Source organism: Phaeodactylum tricornutum, chromosome 11 (genome assembly GCF_000150955.2).
Source record: "Phaeodactylum tricornutum CCAP 1055/1 chromosome 11, complete sequence".
NCBI classification, from domain to species: domain Eukaryota; phylum Bacillariophyta; class Bacillariophyceae; order Surirellales; family Neidiaceae; genus Phaeodactylum; species Phaeodactylum tricornutum.
The window spans coordinates 543,085-557,159 of NC_011679.1; the positions used below are offsets into that span (position 1 = coordinate 543,085).

The window sequence follows — 14,075 nt, forward strand, 5'->3', positions numbered from 1 at the left end:
AATTTGTAGTTGGTTGGTTACTGTCCTGCTATAATTTTGTAGGTCAATTGTGGTGTTCTGGTCGTTGGGTTTATAGTAGTGTGCTCACAATATCTTTGTTTTCGTTAAAAGCGAGAACACAGAAAAAAAACTGCGGTGGCCAAACAAAATAGAGTGCTTCAAATCAGCACAAGAGGTACCAGCATAAGAAGCGGAAATCCGTACATGGCAAGAATTTTTGGCTCATTGGGAATCATTTCCATCAATCCATAAAATGCCGTGAACCAGGCTATCATTAGTGTGATTCGCGAGGCCATCTTGTGGGCCAACCGAATAGTCTTATTCGTCTTGTCCACGCCGAAATCAGGGTGCAAAAAAATACTTCCAGCAAGTCCCAAACCGACCGTCGTCACCACGACAGCAGCCCCTGCCTGCGAATGAGCAGTTTTCAGGTGTCCGTATCCGTTCATCTCCTTGTTCCGGTATATGACGTAGATACCGGCAAACGAAGTGAAAATGGAAGACCATCCCAACAATGCATGAAGCTGCTCAAGATAAGCGACGCAGCACCGTTAGCAAACTGAAATGAATGAGATCGGCAGAAAATGTAGGACGAAAATGCTTACCTTGGTATTCGTGTAGCCGCCCAATTTTTTCGTAAGGGCTCCGATCCCAGCCAGGCCGACCATACCCGACGTCATTAGCATCGGGTGCCAGGAGAACAATCGCCATTCCCCATTCGGCCGCGTTCCCGCGAGATATCCACCACCAATGGAAAAGGAAATAAGTGAAATCAACACTGTCCAGTATACGGCAGGCGATGGCTTACCCGGCTGCCGGAGAGTTTTATTCAAATGTTAAGGAGGGATGGAAAGTGGTTTGGTGAGGGATTTGCATAGTGACGCACAAATGCAAACTAGCTTCGACGCTGCTCACCTGGTATTTCCCCAAGCTTCCTTTCGCAACCATAATGCGTAAAAAAACCAAAGGCGATTGTAGAGCTGGCACTAATGCTTCACTCGCAATGATATGTTTTGCGTAGGTGGTTTGGTGGAGACGTTTCTCTTCAGTTTCCAGTCTGTTCACTTTGCTGTCGTTTGAACGATCGTGCCATGGCCTAACTGTAAGCAGGAATATAAAAGGACTACTTCATTTCGCTGCTTGTGCTTCCTGGGCTGCTCACAGTCAGTCGTCGACTTCATAGTGAGTCGAACTGCTGAAGTCTTTTCTCTCGTAGCTTATGCCATATCCGGGAGATTTCTCACAATCAGCAAGCGCATCAGATAAAGTCACAGACGAAGAGAAGGCTCTCGAAGCTACTGCTTGGGATGTCGATCGTCCAGAGCATATTTTGTTTTGCGCTACCTCTCTAGTTTTGACCAGTTTTAAAAGCGAGATTTGCCGAAAGGTAGATGTCCACGGCTTCTCAATGTGATTACCACACGTAAAACAAACAGGACGTTCACGGGCTCAATCTTGTAGACACTATTAGGATCAGGCTCACTCATATTTCCGAATCGATATACAAGTCGCCGACCGTGCTTATTGATCTTCCTGACGAAAGCAGCCAATATAATATGAAAACGGGATTTCGAACGAAAACAAAAGAAAAATGTCGACTTCGACAAGAGCCTGAGTGGCCCCCATCCTCTATTTATATTGCAGTATTCTGAATGATTCCCCTTCTTCCAACCTCAATCGCGATTATTCGGGAAGAAAATGATCTGCAATATTTTGGCTTCAACCGTTGTTTACTCATTCCTTCTAGTAGGCCGTCGCGCATTTCTGCAAACGACTGGAACCTCATTTACCTCAATGGCACTTTCGACGAAGGCTTCTGGAGATGACCGGCAGCTGAAAAAGTACTTTCAGCTTGTTGTCGACAGTGATGGTGGGACATCTATGGTTACGAGAACATTCCAAAATGTCGAGGAAAAAGGATACGCAAAAACGCCACAGCTCGTAACGCAATTGGACAACGCCTTCGGCGTACCGACTGACGTTGTCTTCACACAACTCATGGGAGAGAATCCCTGGCATCACTGCCCTGCCCCACAGTTTGTTATTTGTCTCGCTGGTGGATGGTACGTGAAAACAAACGACGGCAATACGGTCAACCTTTTGCCGGGCGACGTGCTTTTCCAGGACAATACCGAAAATCACCCGGCCGCAAAAGAGAACACGAAGAATGCGCAACACTATTCAGGCTCTCTTAATGGTGAACCTTGTGATCAAATGATTGTCCAGCTGGATTTGAGGCACGGCCCAATTGGAGACTCCAAGAACGCCCCACAACCCATTTAAAAAGAGTACTTCATGACATAAAGTATTAAAGCACGTATGTCGTCCATAGTGGCTGCCCCAAATATGTACCGGGAGTAACTCGATGCTTTCAATCCAACTTGAATTTGCAATGGACGAAAAGTACCCTACGCCGAATCAGAAATACTCAATGACTATGCATTGGAACCCAAGTTGTCTGCAATTGAGCTGCATGGAATTTGCTTTTGTCGGTGCCGTGGATTGTCTATACCATCTTGAATCTTTGAATGAAGTGCAGGGAAGATATATGTGGAAGCCAAAGTATACGACACTTTATAGGCAGCAGACCGTTGGGTATATCACTTCGTGTCTATTAAACACGTGACGGTACCCGGATATGAGAGATGAGGAACGTTGGCTGACAGTGACATGTGAGGACCGTTGTCCGTGAATCATTGTTCATCGTAATAACATCGGACACCGGGATCATCGCCATCACTGCGCTATGATAAAGGGAGCCTCTGCTCCATGTAGTCTTGCAAGTTGAAAGTGGACCATCTACGACAAGAGTTGTCAGCATTTCTCGCAAGCTGTCGACATGTCGACCGAGACTCAATTTCTTGATAAATGGTGGCAAGGTATTGGGTTATGGTATAACGCACAGGCCTACGAGAAAGCTATGACTTGTTGGGAAGATGCATCCAGAGAAAATGTCTGCGATGACAAAATTTCCAACCTTCTCGTTTTCTTGGCGGGGTGCTACTTGGACGCGAGAAATTTCGTTAAGGCAAGAGAGTGCTGCTTGAGGGCCCTGGAAAATCGATGGGATCGCCCTACCGCTTTCCTAGCTACAGGGGAGTATATTGCATCGTACGAGGAAGACGATACCGAGCACGAACCGTGGAAGGAAGCGCTTCGGATAGTAAAGAAAGCCATAAAAAAAGGCTCAAATATGTGGGTAAACCCCTACCAAAGACCAGGATTCCTTTATCGTCCAATAGCACCAAAACAAAAACACATTTACGAAGAGGTTGAGCAACCGAGTTGGTGTCGGTCATTGGAGACTAATTCCAATCAAATCTTGAATGACTTTAAGGACTTGTATAAGCATGGAAAGAGCTTGGCCGAGTGTCCAACGCATTGGCCGGCTGTTGGTTCTGGTTCACATCGAGATGGCGCTGGTCAACATGACGGGTCTGTCCTGGTTGGGGATTGGCGCGAAATAGTTTTGTTTGGTTCTGGCGGACAGCCACACCTTGCCCCGTTTACGACTCGCCTCCTCCAACAATACGCCCCTGACGCCATCGACCTGGCAAATGCTGGTGGGGGCGAGATAATTTTCAGCGTATTGGGTCCGAAGGCCCGAATCCAACCCCACTGCGCGGGGCACAATTTGAGACTGACAGCCCATTTGGGTCTCGTAATCCCTTCTCGGAACGACCGCTGTCAAATTCGCATCGCTGATGATTGGCGTGATTGGGAGGAAGGAAAAGTATTGGTGTTTGACGATTCATTTGAGCATGAGGTACGGAATGACAGCAACCAAATTCGAGCGGTACTTTTGCTTAGGTTTTGGCATCCGTCGTTACTGACTTCAGAACGGCACTCCGCACTGGAAAGCGTTATGAAAGCAAAGCAAGAGGACGGCCTTCGGCGTTGCTGTCCACCACTACCGGTTCCCAATTGTTGGGTAGAAGATAGAGGTATGGAGCGTACAAACTGTGAAAAATGTACGAGGACAGGGCACCAATCCATACGGATTCAAAAGCCATCTGAATTTCTCTGTGTGTGTGGGTTGTCGATAAATCAATGACAGTTGTGCTTGATACGTTAAAAATTTAATTTCCCATGAAGTAGAAGGATGGCACAAATGAAAAATACACTTACATTAGAAACAAATCGGTTTTAGGCCATTATTTCAATGCACGCCATTGCAACGAGTACAACACTCATGATGCTCCAAGCAACTCGAATGTCAACGTAGTCGTCGTGCGAGACTCCCGTGTGCGCACCGTCACCACCGTGACAGCAGAAATACAGCCCACAGGGCACTTGCTTAGCAGTAAAAATTTCGTTGAATAGCCGCTGATAGATGTCTTCGTTTAGAGTCAAAGCATATTCCGGAGAATGGTTCTGGTCGTAAAAGGCATCTTCGGAATAGTACAACAATCCAGGTTCACCGGTATCGAGTGTCGGGTCCGTGACAAACTTCATGTTATCGCTAAGTTCGGTGGGAACCTTTTCATAATCATCCAGTAAAATCATGGAAGGCTTGGAGCGCAATTGCCTTGCTGACATCCACATGTTTGAAGGATTTACATTGTACAGCGAGCCTTCGCGGTGAATTCTATGTGGATCGGCCTCGTCCGAATCTGTCATGTCTTCAGTATTCCCTGCGAGGCTTGGCGAGCCATAGTCGTACTTCTCTGGAATAAGCTTGCAGCAAAGCGAAGACAACAACATGAGCAAGTTTGACTGTGGCTTCAGATGTTACACCTTGCTTTTCGCAAAAGTAAACGTACTTTTGTTTCTTCGTCCATGGCGACATCCATCCTTCCCTGACACAAATTTTCAGAAACCAGATGCGTATGTGGGCAACAAGTCAAAAGCTAGAGTCTGTTCTATTCGCGCTTTGATTCTGTAACCGCCAAGCTGAAAGCTTGCCTCATCAAATAATTGGACGATTTGCTCTGTGCTGTGCTCACTCGCGGAATTTATAGTCACTGTCAATAATTCCCAACGAGTACAAGAAGTTTCACCTGATCGTTCGCAAGTTTGACGCACCCTCTTGATTCTGTTGAGCTGAGACTGCTTAAGTAAAAGCGAAAAAGATGTCACAGGAAGTTCCTGGTAGTTGGTCAAATCCATTTCCATCCTCGCGCACTGTCTCTCTGACTGTGAATTCCATTGAAGGAGAGTGAATTTTGGCAAACACTATCACCTGTCTTTTTGAGAAAAGGGAAAGTGGGACTCGCAATCCTCTTGGAGGGGTCAGGTTCACATTTACATTACAAAATACCCTTTACATTAGCTATTGTCATCTTGAAATGATGATCTTATTTTCCAGAACGACGAGACTTCTTTTGTCCAATGTGATTGACATGATGAATGAATCAAATAAAGCAGTCATTGTATGTTCTGCAACAGCAAATGTTTGTAAATGCTCTGAAGCTTATGATACTACATACTTACGGACTGCGTGCCTTGAACACATACCACGAAGAATTGAATTTTGAACAACCTCAAGAACCCGTCAATGGGAAGTGAGGCAAAACGCGTACCAGATTGGTAGAACAAAACGGAAAATGTGAGGAAATTGCCTTTCTTAAACAAACATGACCCCCTTAGGCTGCATAAGAGCACCACGCACGATTTTCTCACTTTGTCAGAGATAGGCCCATTGTTGCAATGAAGCTGAAACACAACCTATATAATGTATGGTGAATGTCGCAGTGCCTTCACCCCGCGTTTGCGAGTGCTTCTTTGTAAAGATTCCTTTCGTGTTATCCCTGCCGACACAGGGAAGTTTGTGGAATTGGTTCCGTAACACTTTTCGGAAGAAATGAAGATGACGTCACGCGGGCTATCCCCAATTAAGCCCTCCTGGATCTTGAGAGATCTTGCTGGTAAGAACGCTCAGGAATTTCGGGGTGGCGGCTTTTATCGACAAGGTGTCTCTCGGAACAGACATTCACTGTCAATCTTTTATCTGAAATCGATTCAAAACATCCGTGCCTTCACGTCAGGACAAATTGTACAGCGTTCGAAGCAAGAGATTTCAAGACCGCTACAAACTTTCAAATCGACAATCACGATGAGTGGTCGACCTCCGCTTCCCAAACGGCAGCATAGTTATCATTTTTCCGTGAGCGCAGATGCTCTGGGCAGCAGCAGTGGTCACGAAGGCGGTTCTGATCATCACTATCATGAGCCCAGCATTGACTCTTTGACCTACGTTGCTGATGAGTCCGATGCCTGGCGCGCGCACGAAGCTACCCAGCAGTTTCTGCACCGGGGAAAGTTCTGGAACAAGGGCAAACACGAGACGACCCAACGGTACTTTCTGATTTCGGCAATTGGAATTACGCAGGCGACCGTGGCCTACCTTACCAATTTAAGCTCGTCCTACTTTATTAAGGTAACGTCGATGACTGGCTTACGAAGACAAGTTATGGAAAAAACGAGCTCATTCTTATTTCTGTTATTTTATAGTCGAAATATGGTCAAGTTTACGACTTGCTCGAACACGGTCATGTTGCACACGCTTTTTTTCGTTTCTTATTTATTCAAACAGCCTTTGCCGCCGTAGCCAGTATCTTCGTTTGGATTGAGCCAGTATCAGCAGGTTCCGGAATCCCGGAAGTAAAGTGCTACCTAAATGGCGTCGACTTGCCGCGGGTGGTAGACCCCAAGACGCTGATCTGCAAGGTACTCGGGGTGATTTGCTCCGTCTCAGCCGGTCTCCCGGTGGGTAAGGAAGGTCCGATGGTACACTCCGGAGCTGTCGTGGCCACGACCGTTGCAGCCGGTCGGACCCGGAACGATGTACAAAAACGCGATCTTGTGGCCTGCGGAGCTGCCGCTGGAGTGTGCACGGCGTTTTCAGCGCCCATTGGGGGCATCCTCTTTGCACTCGAAGAAGGCGCGAGCTACTGGGCACCCTCGCTCACCTGGCGAACCTTTTTTTGCAGTATGATCGCATTCACAACGCTGCTGGTTTTGAATACCATCGGAACAACCTTTGGAAAACTAGGCTTCAACCGGCTATTTTCGTTCGGAAATTTCCTGTACGAAGGGCGGGAGTCCAGCTTTGCCGTCTACGAGTTGGCCATTTTTGTGTTGATTGGGGTGTTGGGAGGTCTGATTGGCGCCATTTTCAACAACACCAACGAGAAAATCACACATTGGCGAATTAAAAATATCAACCACTCCAAGAAACGACGTTTCGTGGAAGTCTTGTTGGTTTCCATGCTTGTCTCCACCATCTCATTTCTGCTCCCGCTTTTATGGGGTCAATGCAAGGCTCTACCCCACGATCCAAACTTTTCTGAAAGCGAACAGGAACTTGTTGAAAGCCTGGTACCCTTTCGCTGCGTCGCCGGAAAAGAATACAACGAAGTGGCTTCTCTGATGTTTACTGATCCAGGAGACGCTATTCGCCTACTATTTCACATGCGCAAACATGCCTTTAGTTTCGGTGCGTTGCTGCTCTTTTTCTTGTCCTACATTTCGCTCGCCGTTCTTGTATACGGAATTGCGGTTCCGTCGGGACTCTTTGTCCCTAGTCTCCTATCGGGGGCTGCTTTTGGGCGTCTCTTTGGAAACTTGGCACTCCGGCTGTCCCCAAATCTGGCCTTTAGCAACACATATGCATTGATTGGAGCGGCAGCAGTGCTAGGCGGTATGGCACGCATGACCATTAGCTTGACTGTAATTCTTTTGGAGTGCACAGGAAATGAACAATTTGTGCTGCCTCTAATGTTGACTCTCATGACGGCACGCATTGTCGGTGGAGTCTTCAACGAAGATTTGTATCATATTCACATTCACCTCAAAAAAGGTGTCAATTTTCTGGAAGCTGAGCTTCGCTCGATCACCAGGCATCACAAGTACGTTTTGCGTCCTTCTTTACATTTACTTCTGGATTTTCGTACCAAACGTAACCTTACATGCTTGTTATATCCTAGTTTGATTGCAGGTCATGTTATGAGCCCCAAAGTCATTTTTGTGCGCCCTGTGGAAAAGGTGGGCGTTATCTATGATATTTTGAAAAGCTCCCAGCATACCAATTTCCCGGTAATCGATACGGAAGACAATGGTGTTTTGTTCGGTACGATTGGCCGGAATGCTCTGTGCGTGCTTCTGAAATACCGAGCGTTTGGGTTCCCCAAGAGCGAGTCTAGCGAAACTGGCAAAGGCATGATCCAGAACTACCTCAAGTTGGAATGCGACGACGAAAAATTCCTGCCTTTGGTACAGTGGGAGGTCTTGGAAAAGGCGTATCCCAAGTACCCGTCCATTTCGGAAATCCGAGTGAGCCGGGAAGACCGTGAGTGCCTGGTGGATCTTCGACCGTACGCCAACGTGGCCGCCATTACGGTTCCTGAAACCGCGTCCATTTCGGTACGTACCTCACGGAAGCGGGGCAACCTCGCGCGGCCCTCTTGCTCTCACAACGAACCGTGTACGATATTGCGATTTTTGTTTATTGTTGCAGAGAACATACCAGGTGTTCCGGAGTTTGGGAGTGCGGTTTCTGCCGGTGGTGAACCGACACAACCAAGTCGTCGGAACGATCACGCGGCCAGATCTGACTCCGGATGCTCTCGCCGAGAAAATGATTGGCAAGGGAAAGAAGTTACAGTAGGGAAAATAGTGTCCTGTTTTTTGTTGTTGTGTATTTGGAGTTTCAGTTCTGGAGAAAGCAGAGGGGGTGGTAGCCTTCCAATGTTTTCCTAGTTTTTGTTCCGTTTTTGTAACTAACAGTAAATTAGCCTGTTCACATTACTGCTGTCCGTGACCGGGAGTAACGGTGCCTAACTGTAAATTCGACCGTGGGTGCTTTCTCTTGTGGAGCCCGTAGAGGCCTTGACACGTCGAGTTGCGGAGTTCGCCAGACGGGAAAGTCAGAGGGTTGGCTTTTGGCATTCGTGACCCAGATTGGATTGTGATGTGGGGTTTCCATTAAAACCACGGGAAGGCTTCCTACGTTGTCTCAGTGTCCGTGGGAAAACCATCCTATATTGCCACGGGCATATATGTGGACCGGGACTCGGGAATCGCTCTGGCGGCAAAATAAGACGGGCTTACATTATATTCCCATATTGCTTGATCCCGACTTAAGTTTCTCTTTTCATCTGAGAACCAATTAGTACATTAATTTTGCTAAGTTGTCAGCCATGCGAGATCGAGGTTGATAAGGAAGGACTTCTCACAGTCACGAGACGTTTTCTTACATATGCATATGCGACCGTCACCCAAGGCAAATCGGTGCGTCTCCAATTCCCGTTCGACCTCTCCCCAAACCGCACACGCCCATCCGCTCGCATTGCTGACTAACATGGTGCAAGGGATTGAGACCATTTCGTTCCCTACCAACGCCGCCGGCATGGCAATCAATCGCCGGTCTCCTCGTGCGGATCGTAGCTCGACTCGTACGTCCCTACAACGAGACGCGGCGTCGTCGTCGTCGTCGTCAGCAGCGGGGAACCGTCGATTCCTGCCCGTCACGTCCGCTTATCTCAGATATCAAACGATGCACACCTTTGTCGTGAGTCAACCGATGAGCGCTGCCGTACTTTTACTCCTCGTTGTGGCGGCACTCGACGGTTTTTACGAAAGTGTACGCGTACGGCACCCGTACAATTTCGCACACGGGTTGTCCCCCGCGTCGGGACTTTCCAAACTCCCCTCGTCGTCTCTCCGCCGGACGGCAACGACCGGTGCGAACGGATCCGAACTACCGACACCACTGCTAGCCAAGCATTCGACTACGGCTACGACTGCAGCCAATGACACGGCTTCGATTCCTACCGCCGATAATGCACCCCCAACAACCCGAGTTCAATCGGCTTTCGCGGACAACAGCGTCAGCGACAATCCGTCGTGCCTCGGCAAGGAGCATTTGGTACAGATTCTGATCGCCGCGGGGAAAACTCCGGAGGAAGCCGAGGCACAGTGTCCCACCCTACCTCTCTGGCAAGAAGTGGTGGATCTGTACGGCGACGCCCCCATCATACTGGGGCAGGAGCGGTGTCAGGCCTACCGGGAAGCCGTGCGCAATCAGTTCGAAGACGCACCTCCTCTGCACAACATTCGCGTGGACGGACTCTTCAACGTGGGTACCAACGCTCTGGCACAGAACAATTTGTTGAATCTTGAACACGGACGGTACTTTCAACCCAATTTGTCCTTGGACGATCCGGACTATGCGGAAAAGCTGGGCGTGCTCCTCTTCGTGGGTTGGGGCAAACATTCCATGATCAAGTACAAGCCAACTAATGCGAGGTTACAGTTACCCGTAGTACTCGTCCGAGATCCCTACCGGTGGATGAAGAGTATGGTGCGTAAGCATTTGTTTGATGAAAGAGAATTCTATCGTTTGTGTTTGTGTATATATATATACATGTGTGTGTGATTGTGACCGCGGAAGTGTTCTACTTTTTGTACATGGTTCAACAGAATAGGCCTACCGACTGACACGAATGGCTCTGCCAACCCTTCCATACAGTGCAAAACTCCGTACCGGGCTGTTTTTGACCAACAACCCAATCATTGCCCCAACCTTGTCCCTACCGAGGACGAACAACTCGCCTCCGGCAATTTAACTACCTACAAAGTTTCGGTCACTCAGAATGCCCACAGTACGGTGACGGACGAATTCGATTCCCTCGCCGACTACTGGTCGGAATGGAACCGCATGTACCGGGACGTGGAGTTCCCGCGGCTGATTGTACGCTTTGAGGACACCATTTTTCACGCGGAAGCCGTCATGGACGCGATTGCCCGTTGCGCGGGCGTGGAACGGGCAAAACCTTACCGTTACTACGTAGAACAAGCCAAATCCCACGGTCTCAGCTCCAATTTTGTGACAGCCTTGGCCAAGTACGGGACAAGCCAAGGACGGTTCGACGGCATGACTCCAGCCGACCTCGCTTACGCCCGGACCCATCTAGATCCGGCACTCATGAATACGTTTGGTTACCAGTACCAAGGCAGGTATACTGCGCCGCAAGTTTCATTGGCCAAAGAGTCTTAGGGCAGGCAATTTACTTACAACTAATCCGATTGGACTCTTGACTGCTCGGTTGTACATCAGCTTGCACGGTTTTATGCGGTGTGTAGACCTAGTTCTAGTAGCCAAGGACGGTTTGACGGCATGACTCCAGCCGACCGTGCTTATGCTCGAACCCATCTAGATTTTGATGAAACCAAAAGGCGGCATTGTACCATCCAGATGCGTATTCGTCTCATTGCTGCAAGAGCGCTTAAAAAAACGATGACAGAAATTCGAGTGCCATCTACTTTTATTGTGTATTGTATGCAATGGCGTGACCATCCACTATTGAGAAGAGCCATCCTGATGCTTGTGCAACTTTCAATCAGAATGGTACAATGACGCAATCAAATGACTACTACTCAATGAGACTAACTGTAAGGGAAGTCATTGAGACAAGCATCCAAGAGAAACAGAAATGAGGTTTAAGGCAATAGATAGTACATGTGGAAATTCCAAAGGAATGAGAGTAGGTGGATGTTGGTTTAGAGGCTATATTGTGTGAAAGTCAACCAGGGTCTACATTTTTTTGGAATGGTAACTCTTTTTTACGGTTAATCATCGTAAGGTCGTAAAACTGTTGCAGTCACGACCAGTCGTAACACAAAAATGTTTTGGATGAGTATACAGCCTTTTGGCATCGCCTGTTCGTATCGAAATGTACTGCTTCTACGTGTTACAGCCCTAGGACCGCCTAACCTGGTCCGTGTTTCGGCAAACTCCCGACGTGTGTGGTTGACTGTGACGTTCGGTATCATTGCCCTTCTTTCTCGAGGAAAGAAGTAGTCCGGTCTCGTGTTTGCCATGGCATAGGTCACCAGTTATTAGTCATCATTAATCACGGGTTCGAGCACTCCCAGGAGTCAAAAGGGCAACGATATTACTAGGATACTCAGTCACGACGACTTCACTCCCAAGATTCGGTTTTATCAACGGTTTCCCTAGTGACAAAACTATTTAACAAGTCTGAATGACTCTGGGGTGGTGTTCGGATCCCGATCCCGGGGCAACGAATCCTAAAAGGAGCGCGACGATCCGGCGTACACAAATCACGGAAAAGCGTGGCTATTGGACCTCCCTACTCGGCTCATTGGTTGGTGTTCATTTTGGTAGTGTGGTACCTTTCAAGCCCAACGAGAAGGAACGCATTCGTTACGACACGACCATTACCCCATCGCGGATTAATTCCCCTTCGACGATGCGATCGTTCGCCCCACAACACGCGAGTGTAATGGCGGTAGTCCTGCTAGTCCTGGCCGAATTGCGCACGTTATTCCACGTTCCCCAGGACGTTTGGTTGCAGGCGGACCCACCCCTTAGCGGCCGGATCCAATTTATTCTGACGACGGAATCATCTCACGAGTCTGACCACCCGAACAACGACACCGCCCCATCGGCGGCACAGGAGGAAAGTATCCCCTCCCGTGACGAGGTGACGTATTTGTACGGAGAGGAACCCGTGTTGCTGGGACTGGAACGTTGTGCGGAGTATCGTGCGGCACGCGACGCCCGCAACATTTCCGTCCAAGACCAACATCTGGGAGGAATACGGATTGCCGGTATGTACAATACGGGTACCAACGCGATCGCACAAACGCTCTTGAAGAATCTGGAAACAGAACAATACATGCCCGATTTGACGATTCCCGAATTCAAGGAACGCAATGGGTGGCAACCCAATGTAATATGGGGCAAGCATTCGCTTTTGAGCGACAAGTACCCCAATTCGCTCATCGCGATAGAGCGCAACAGTATTCTTCCCGTAGTCATGATCAGGGATCCGTATCGCTGGATGAAGAGTATTGTACGTAACGGACTTTGGCGCACGGGAGTCCCATCCGTATTGTGTCCCCGAAAAAATACCTCACTTTGTTTTTTGTTTTCCGGGGGAATCGCTAGTGCAAGGCTGAATACGGTGTTTCGTTCCATTACGTCATGCCACCAAGATACGCGGAGCATTGTCCTGGTCTCGTTGTCACGCCCACCGAAGGTCGACACACTCCGCAGAAGACGCACAAACTCACGGTCACGGAGCTTAAACTGAGCAACGAGTTTGACTCTCTGGCCGACTACTGGTCCGAATTCAACCGTCTATACCTGGAAGCGGACTTTCCGCGCATCATGGTCCGATACGAGGATACCATTTTCCATACCGAAAAAGTGGTAGAGGCGCTGCGCGAATGTGTCGGGATCCCGGACGACAAGCGTGGCTTCCAGTACCATACCGCAGCCGCCAAGAAACACGGCCACTCCTCCGATTTGGCTACCGCGCTTCGCAAATACGGCACCGAAAAAGGCCGCTACGACGGCCTCACGGCAGACGATCTACAATACGCCCGGAAAGTGTTCAACAATACTCTCATGGAAACGTTTCACTATCGTTACGCTCCGGAGTCGTATTTAGCTCCGCCCATGGAGCAAGTCTGGAGGTAATCTGGTACAAAGAGCCTGAACAAATGTGTGACTTGGACATGAAAAGAATACCCTATACATTGAGATGGTCAACGGCGCTTGGCATTTTTGCCGGGCGTCATGCCCTACCATCAATGTATTCTTTTCATACACTGGCACGCAACGAACCATTTTGGTCTCTGCTTGGACATACAGGTGGCCACAAGAGTGGACTCTTGCTGGTGTGCCTTACGTGACCTTGAAGGAGGCAACTGCGGTACAAGGGCACTTGCTCTTGACATTGATTGCCAATTCCAGCGATTGAACAAAGGATATTTATAAAGAGTCTAGACAAATATTCCAAGATAACTCTTTCCATAACTTACTGTTAGTTTGGGTTTCGAACAGTTTGCGCTCAATTTCACAAGCGACGCAGGGCCACAAGAGTACTCTTGCTAGTCTGCCTGAAGGAGGCAACTGCGGTACGAGGGCACGGACCAATTCATTCAAAGAATCACCCTCTTCGAGAAAACAGCAGCAATCAGGGGTTCGTCGAGTAGCAACCTTGTAATTGTACTACCGCATGGACAAAACAAGATGACCTTGTTGAGGGGGATGAGGGGCTTTGGCAAAGTCTCCAAGCTGTCGTCTCTAGGAGCGCACTTCA

The 14,075-nt window shown here is 48.6% G+C and overlaps 7 protein-coding genes across 7 annotated transcripts; 5 read left to right on the top strand and 2 right to left on the bottom strand.

The window, feature by feature from the left end:
- Window positions 1-51: 51 nt before the first annotated feature.
- On the bottom strand, window positions 52-948 carry PHATR_46816 (predicted protein; the record flags this gene model as incomplete). Its single annotated transcript, XM_002185871.1, has 3 exons — window positions 52-524; window positions 606-812; window positions 916-948. The coding sequence occupies 3 exons, from the start codon at window positions 946-948 to the stop codon at window positions 159-161; spliced, it is 606 nt and encodes a 201-aa protein (XP_002185907.1). The 3' UTR covers window positions 52-158.
- A 342-nt stretch (window positions 949-1,290) lies between these two features.
- On the top strand, window positions 1,291-2,283 carry PHATR_46817 (predicted protein; the record flags this gene model as incomplete). Its single annotated transcript, XM_002185687.1, has 1 exon — window positions 1,291-2,283. The coding sequence occupies exon 1, from the start codon at window positions 1,699-1,701 to the stop codon at window positions 2,281-2,283; it is 585 nt and encodes a 194-aa protein (XP_002185723.1). The 5' UTR covers window positions 1,291-1,698.
- Window positions 2,284-2,765: 482 nt separating this feature from the next.
- On the top strand, window positions 2,766-4,100 carry PHATR_46818 (predicted protein). The gene has a single exon (XM_002185688.1). It carries the CDS (start codon window positions 2,840-2,842, stop codon window positions 4,052-4,054), a length of 1,215 nt encoding a protein of 404 aa, XP_002185724.1. The 5' UTR covers window positions 2,766-2,839; the 3' UTR covers window positions 4,055-4,100.
- Window positions 4,101-4,105: 5 nt separating this feature from the next.
- Window positions 4,106-4,905, bottom strand: PHATR_46819 (predicted protein). The gene is made up of 2 exons (XM_002185872.1): window positions 4,764-4,905; window positions 4,106-4,716 (listed from the first exon to the last, which is right to left on the bottom strand). Exons 1-2 carry the CDS (start codon window positions 4,791-4,793, stop codon window positions 4,147-4,149), a joined length of 600 nt encoding a protein of 199 aa, XP_002185908.1. The 5' UTR covers window positions 4,794-4,905; the 3' UTR covers window positions 4,106-4,146.
- A 1,106-nt stretch (window positions 4,906-6,011) lies between these two features.
- Window positions 6,012-8,756, top strand: PHATR_28245 (voltage activated chloride channel CLC7 type). The gene is made up of 4 exons (XM_002185689.1): window positions 6,012-6,379; window positions 6,454-7,850; window positions 7,929-8,364; window positions 8,459-8,756. Exons 1-4 carry the CDS (start codon window positions 6,056-6,058, stop codon window positions 8,606-8,608), a joined length of 2,307 nt encoding a protein of 768 aa, XP_002185725.1. The 5' UTR covers window positions 6,012-6,055; the 3' UTR covers window positions 8,609-8,756.
- A 443-nt stretch (window positions 8,757-9,199) lies between these two features.
- On the top strand, window positions 9,200-10,999 carry PHATR_46821 (predicted protein; the record flags this gene model as incomplete). The annotated part of the gene is made up of 2 exons (XM_002185690.1): window positions 9,200-10,303; window positions 10,472-10,999. The coding sequence occupies 2 exons, from the start codon at window positions 9,200-9,202 to the stop codon at window positions 10,997-10,999; spliced, it is 1,632 nt and encodes a 543-aa protein (XP_002185726.1).
- Window positions 11,000-11,987: 988 nt separating this feature from the next.
- Window positions 11,988-13,811, top strand: PHATR_46822 (predicted protein; the record flags this gene model as incomplete). Its single annotated transcript, XM_002185691.1, has 2 exons — window positions 11,988-12,821; window positions 12,917-13,811. 2 exons carry the CDS (start codon window positions 11,988-11,990, stop codon window positions 13,448-13,450), a joined length of 1,368 nt encoding a protein of 455 aa, XP_002185727.1. The 3' UTR covers window positions 13,451-13,811.
- Between the last annotated feature and the right edge of the window lie 264 nt (window positions 13,812-14,075).